The sequence below is a fragment of the Papilio polytes genome, unplaced genomic scaffold (assembly GCF_000836215.1).
Source record: "Papilio polytes unplaced genomic scaffold, Ppol_1.0 DF822067.1, whole genome shotgun sequence".
In the NCBI taxonomy this organism is placed as follows: Eukaryota; Metazoa; Arthropoda; class Insecta; order Lepidoptera; family Papilionidae; genus Papilio; species Papilio polytes.
This window is the reverse complement of record NW_013527137.1, coordinates 1,516,986-1,524,318: the sequence shown is the minus strand read 5'-3', so window position 1 is coordinate 1,524,318 and position 7,333 is coordinate 1,516,986. Positions and strand designations below refer to the sequence as shown.

Genomic DNA, 7,333 nt, shown 5'->3' with positions numbered 1-7,333 from the left:
GGCAGCTCCTCCCCCTCGCCCGCGGCGCCCACCCCGCACCCTGACAGTCTGAAAAGTAAAATACAACAAACAATATAACATAGATCACTGATAAAATAATTGTTCAAGAGTACATAGAAAACTAGAGCCAATATTTTACTGATTACGATGCCTACGCGGGACTAGTTCACATTTATTTTTTCAATTTCCTTGTTATTCTTATTTTACATGTATTCTATCCTACCTTCTGTTCTCCTTGTAGTTTGTTCGTCGTCGACAGCAGGGCTTCGCAAATATGCAAAACAAAATACGCAGCAGACAACACGCGAGCCCCGCTACGATCAGTGAGGGGCCCACTAGGCGAAGCGCTGGAGTTTTGAAACCCTGGAATTTATAAAAAGGGAAATTATACACTTGAATTACAGAACAAAACAAATGAAATATTACGATTGTAGGTTAATTCTGTACTTGATTTAATGGTTTGTTGTGATTTTCATTGATTTAGTATAAGAGTTATTACTAAGGGACTCCTCTCCTTACCGTTAAGATAGAGACCGTGGCAGTTAGACTTAAAACTTTATACTATTGTAAACAAATGAATAAACAATATAGATAAGTAGAATATATCAAAAAACTAATAAGCTGTGAAGAGTTCATTTTCCATATTCACGTGGTTTTGTATTAATTAAATTAGTGGTCGCACTGTAACATTAATTAAAATGAGGTTTATTAAATTCAACGCTTGTTAAAATTCCAGCGGAATGCATAAAGGCCGTGTGGTACCGCAAATCATTCTCTCGCGTGTTGAAAGTTTCCTGCTTCCGGTTTATTTGATTGTGATAATGTTTAATTTTGATAAAGTGGTATTAACTTTGACTTTATACTACTAACATTCACTCGCGACTCCGACGTGGAGTTAAAAAACAAAAGAAAGTAGCCTATGTGTTTTTCCAGACTATGCTCTAACTCTGTTCCAAATTTCATGAAGATCTCTTCAGCAATTTACTACAAACTCTAACATCCATCCATCTAAACTTTCGTATTTACAACATTCGTAATAGTAATTAATAATTAGATACATTTGTACAGTAAGACTAGTAATAGTAATTTAGTAATGGTAAGAAGTAAGATAAGATAGTAAAATATATTTCGAAACTGAGCAGATTAGATTTTTAAATGCTATCAAAATGGAAATACTAGGTTTTACTAAAACTTTTGCGTTTGAGTTTCTTGTTATCCTTGGTAGATGAACATCAAGAGGGAAATAATATCCTAGGTCTTGAAGGAAAGAAAGTAGGACTCTTAAAACAGATTATAAACTAGCATTTGCTCGCGACTTTGTTCACAAAACATTAAAAGCTATGAAGCACGTAATAGTAAACAACTTTTTGAAATCGGCCTAGTAGTTTTACAGTTGTTTTAATACATACAAAAATACAAATCTTTCCTCTTGATACTATTAGTATAGATTACTTACTATTAAATCTTAACAATGTACCTTGTCGCCGGTTCCAACGAAATACACGACGAGCCCGACCGCGAGCGTGGCGAGGCCGGCGTATAGCAGCCGTGCGACTCCCCACGGCTCTCCGCTCGCGCCCTCCGCCTCCCCGTCTGACTCCGAGGATGACCCGTACGACGCATCGCGGACCTGAGGACCCATAGTAATTAATAATAATGCCCAAAACTTTTATCCAGTCACTTGGACCAGAAATCCCTACAATTGTACTACGGACGAGTATCGTAGCATTTCCACATGTAGCGTAGCATTGCTACATGTAGCGTAGCAGTGCTACACGTAGCAGCGTAGAGTTGGCATGAGCTTATCTCGGTCACGAATAACTTTGACCACAAATTAACATTTTAATACTTCTTATAGTCTTCCGGACTTCAAATAATCTTTTAAATAACATCATACTGGTACTAATTTTCGTATAACAACGCTTCACTTAAATTAAGTTAATGCTAGCATACATCTCTTGAAGTTATTAAGCATTAGTAAAAATTAGCAATAGCAAAGCGAATTCTGAATTTTTTTTTGCTTCGTGTTAAAATTAAATTTTCAGGCACAGCTTTAAACGTTGATAAATTTTAAAATATTGTACTAAATAAGGAAATAATCTAGGAAGTTAAAACATTAATTAAGCGTATAATTAACCTAATTACAGAATTAAATAATTAAAAAAGGAATCTAGCAGAGTAAAATAAAGTAAAGCAATTTTATCATGCACTAATACTAAAAATAATTATAAAAAACTTTACTGTTTTTAAAACTACAGGAAAGATACAAAATAATTACAGTACATTACCAATTAAGTCAGTGGTTTTGTGATAATCGTTTACTTAGTTTCATTATAGATTTATTTTATTAGATTTTTTAAGTTAACAATGGAATAGATTCTCAAAAACTCAGATAGTGGCGATCACTTTAGAATAGAAACGTTGAAGAGTTTTAAAAGTTTTATTAAAAGGGTTACTAACCTAAATACAGGATAGAAAAGAAGTATGAGATATGTAGAAACAAACCCAATAGTATGTTTTACAAAGCAACATTTCTTTGGAAACAATAAATATGTTTTCAACAAAATATCAGTTTGAAAAAATGTCGGTATTTTTTACATGGCTCATAAAGAATAGAAAGACACCAAACAGAAATTTACTGGACAGATGGTTACCAAGTTAAAGAAGAAAACTAGAAAAGGATATTTCTAGACAAGACAACTAAAAGGGGTCTACAGGGGGTATCTTCTACGACAGGGGTCTAAACCGGGAATCCTGGCGTCGGTATTGAAGATTCGTACTTTTTTGTCGCGGTGAGCTGTGCCATGCAGTGGGACGCGTTTGCTCTTGATGATTACCCTGTTGTTGCGGTGCCACTTGGCGCGCGGGTCGCGCCGGGCGCCGGGGTGGTCGCCGGGCACGGAGCAGCGCCGCGCCGCGCCGCCCGCACCGCCCGCGCCGCCGCCTACCGAAACGGCCGCCGCCTCCTGCCACGCGGCGCGCCCAGCTGCGCACTATACGCACAACACTATTAAAAATGGGCCCGAGGAGCCTTAAAAATGACTTGCCACTTTTTTGTTAAAAATTCACAATAGATGTTAATGCATTTTCATTAGAAAAAAGTATTTTAATTTCTAGTCAGTTATTTCTGTCACTGTTTTAATCTTAAGTACTTGCAAGACGTTGAGTTACCCCACAAAAAAAGTAAATTTGTTACGCTTGACTATAATATTACTCGTCTGTGAATATTGAAGTACCCTCTTACATAGTTAATTACAAAAAGGAACTACTGGTTAAAAATTAAAATTGCATATACAAAGAAACAGCTTGTTAAAAATATGAAAATCATAAAGCAATTAATGTTCTCTTCCTTTGTTTGTTTTCCTCTCTCTTAAAAAGAATTTAATATTTTGCTATAAAACTTACTCTAATTGGTATATCTGTTAAATTGGAAATACTTAAAGTGCTTTGTTTGAAGCACATTATATACCTTCGGAGTCGACTATTACTTAGTCTTTTAATCTGAAATATATTAACCTACGAGTCTTACCAGAGCGGGTAGTATAGTTTTACAAGAATATTACCTCAATTCAAAATTGTAGCATGGACAGATTTATTATAAATCTTAATATGTTATTATATGCAAGTTCTTTTATGTGTCATTTACTAAAAACTGATTTAATACCTTTCCCAACATTAAAAACGTAGATTTCTGAATTAATAAATTTCAAATTAATTTTTTAAGTAGTTGACTACGGCCTAGTCACCCTTAACTTGGGATGACCCCCTCAGTGGGTACGTATTGCTATACGGTCGGCTATATGCTATACAGCCGGTGATGTAGTTGATAATGGTATAATGGATACCTTATTTCAATTTCTTCTTAAAGACTAACAAAATCTAATAATTTCGTAAAAATATACGACAAAAACAAGGTGAATTTGTACAATAGTAGTTCACGTTGAGTGGCACTTTGTTCTTATGAAATAAAACTATTAAATAACGTTGAATAGGTCAAGTTCTTTTTTGTCGTCCACTCTACTTGTAGAGTTGCTCGCTGTTTCAAAGCTATCATATTTTATTTAAAAGGAAAACAATTCCGAGTACCAAAGGAGATAACTTATTCTGCGATATTCAAGACTTTTACATGGCACAATTATCAATTTCTATATTAATTTAATACGAGTATTAAGCGTAACTATTCCCGGGATAAAAAGCCTATGTGTTCTTCCAGACTACGCTGTAACTCTGTGCCAAATTTCAGATTCGTTCAGCCGTTTAGGCTTTAAACGCTAACATAAATCCATCCATCCATTGTAACTTTCGCATTTATAATATTTATATGATTGACAAATATGTATCGAAAGACATTTCGTTCGTATTTTAATACTCCAGAAACACTTTACCCTGCTGTCATTAGGGTAAAAATAAATCCAAGGTAGTTTGTAGAAAAACTTCTTATTAAGAATATTTAAAGTAATAATGTAAATGGTTTATTAGTTTTTGAATAATGCAAAACAAACTAACCTATTTTTTCTTATTTATTCTTTTTTCTTATATTCTTATTTATAACTAATGCTCGTGACTTCGTCCACGTGAAATATAAAATAATAAAAAATATAGCCTATGTTACTCGCTGATACATAGCTTTTAATGTTGAAATAATTATTGAAATCAGCCTTGTGGTTTTTTAGTTATTTCAAAGCATACATAAAAAAAATCTTTCTTCCTTACAATATAAATATAGATATTATAAATAATTTTGTATACGGTCTATTACTTTTTGAATAATCAATAACAAACTATCTAATTTAGATTAATTTAGAAAATATTCGTATAGTTAATTACCGACATGTTTATAAGAAAAGAACTTTTATTGAGATTGTTAAACTATTTCTTCGTAAGATCATAATTGTAATAACGCGAGCTAACAAGTTCTCACAACTCGAGCTGTGAACATAATTACTACTTGAATTACTAACTTAGAAAGCGCGCGGAGATAAGTTATTAACATGCTATATTCAAGTGACAATTTAATTTTTGATATGAGAAATATGACTTAATTTCCTACATCCTAGCAATGGGGTGGGTGCCTACAGTGCGCCCAGCTCGTTCTATTCTGGGCTCTGCGTTTGTTATCATAAATGGAATAGTATAAAATTAACTGTGTAATCGTATTAGTTACATTCTCAAACTTATACCGGAGGGTCTATCACGAATGTTCACGTGACACTGTATGATATTGAAAGATTGTTAGTGCTCTTTACGCATGATTGGGGAGCTGTTAATGTATAACGTTACGAAAAAATTGTCATGATAAGCCCTCAGAACTTTGTATATGAATTCGTAAATAATACAAACTTTATCGAAATTGTTAATTAAAGTTAAATGAAATTTTAAAAAATTATCTTATGTTGTAAGTTCGGTTTTAATTAACGTAAAGATACTTGTTTCTTCTATTTTGTAATTTTCCTTTCAATTTCTGGAAGATACATGTTAATTTGAAACTTATCTACGTATGAATGAGATGAATATTAGACGAAGTTAGCTACGTGAAGGTAAGTTTGTGACAGTTTTAATTAATTTCAGATCCACTTAATGCAAACAACGTAAACTTTGGTAGATTTAATTAACGAATAGGAGCATACGTTAGTTTATTTACAAGCTTATATGTGAAGATACTCGACTATTGTTAATCTAGAATATTATTAATTCAATTTTAATATTGTAAAGTGATAAACGAGCACGTGGAAACCGTCGAACCGATGCGTCCGCTGCCCATAAACAAGCGCAATTTCAGATGCACTGCCTTCCAATGATCGTCGCAGGAGGTGAAGCATAGAAAGAAGACATTTTACCTCAATATGCGTCCACCTCCGCCAAATACATTTGCAAATATTTCCTCATAAGAAAAGGGTGGGAAGGTAAAGTGGCATAAAATAAAGCCTACAAAACGCACAATAAAAATATAATACGCGTAGAATGAATTTCTTCTGCAGAAACAATTGCATAAAAATATCATTTCTTCTATTTTAATGAAAAATGAACGACATACTTTTACGTGAACAAATGGTAACGTAAAGGGCGAAATCTATACTTCTATACAAATATTTTAAAGGAGGAAAGCTTTGTATTTTTGTATGTATTTAAATAACTCAAAAACCACTGGGTCGATTTTAAGAATTCTTTCACCGTTAGAAAGGTAATTTATCTATGAGTAATATAGGCTATATTTTTTTATTGCACGCTGGCGAAGTCGCGAGTAACAACTAGTGTTAAATATTTTGTAGTTTATTCATCTGCTGTAATCGGATACAATCATTGACAACGTAGGTTTGTCGTTTGATGCGATTCACTGAACTTTAATCACACAAGTAATATATCTATTGAAATAACACATTAAAAAAATATAATTTGTATAAATGTTACGTTTTCGACAGAGCTGTGGAAAGGTATTATGTTGGATATCGGCTCGTTGGCGATATATCATGTCGAACACAAACGGATACTAAGAGTGCAATAAAACCTTCGCAAAATGGCCGTAAACAATGCCTACTTGTATTATAAGGCCGTTCGGGACAAGCGTATTAGAAATATTGTGCCCCTTATTGTAGTGGTACTATTGCTATAATGTTTATGTGGTAATTAGGTTTTAATAATTACCTTACCTGTTCTGAGCTCATCTGAAATTGCTTTTATTAAATACGTAATGAAAACTTTCTTTGAAATCTTAAAAACTGTCTACTCTATGGGTTTTTTTATCAAATTTTTAAACTTTACTTTTAATTTTCTCATTGTTTTTATTCTTTGTATTAAATTGCACATAAAATGATGTACTTTATCACAACAGGTAAAAGACTGTTTCAATCCCTAGCGCATAAACTATGTAAATGATCTCATTTAAACCCCTTCAACTTTAAACGCTTTTTGTCACGAGACATTTTTCTAAACCCCCGAGCTGCGACAAAGTCAATATCCGACAAGAAATTTTATAATACTAAGCATGAAAGGGCAGAATATTAGTGTCTATTTCCACTGGCAAGTTAGCCTTTAGACTTTAAATTCATAAACGAACTCTCAATTAATTGAAAACATTAATCACTTCGATTAGTCATACATTTTCCAAGTCAAATTAGAACGTTACTATAACTGCTATATTCTCACATAAACCAGTCACCTCGGATAAAACATTCGGAGACAGCAAGGTTCGCCTTTGACGGATTACGTTACGGAGAATATCGTTCATTCATTCTGATATAAAATGTAAATGAAAATCATTCATTCATTTTCACGTTTAACTTTATATAAGGTAAGAGGCGTCCGTTGTAGTTGAGACAACGCTTCATTTTAATTA

The 7,333-nt window shown here is 33.4% G+C and overlaps 1 protein-coding gene across 1 annotated transcript; it reads right to left on the bottom strand.

Annotated features, from left to right (window-relative positions):
• Positions 1 to 219: 219 nt before the first annotated feature.
• LOC106106816 lies at positions 220 to 1,982 on the bottom strand. The gene is made up of 2 exons (XM_013287475.1): positions 1,478 to 1,982; positions 220 to 363 (listed from the first exon to the last, which is right to left on the bottom strand). Exons 1-2 carry the CDS (start codon positions 1,640 to 1,642, stop codon positions 220 to 222), a joined length of 309 nt encoding a protein of 102 aa, XP_013142929.1. The 5' UTR covers positions 1,643 to 1,982.
• Positions 1,983 to 7,333: the final 5,351 nt, after the last annotated feature.

What these genes read in the sequence shown, in the direction of transcription:
- LOC106106816 (XM_013287475.1), bottom strand. Translation starts at nt 1,642, where the DNA reads ATGGGTCCTCAGGTCCGCGATGCGTCGTACGGGTCATCCTCGGAGTCA. An exon ending in TCGTTGGAACCGGCGACAAG is followed by an intron (nt 364 to 1,477) that starts GTACATTGTTAA and finishes TATAAATTCCAG; the next exon opens with GGTTTCAAAACTCCAGCGCT.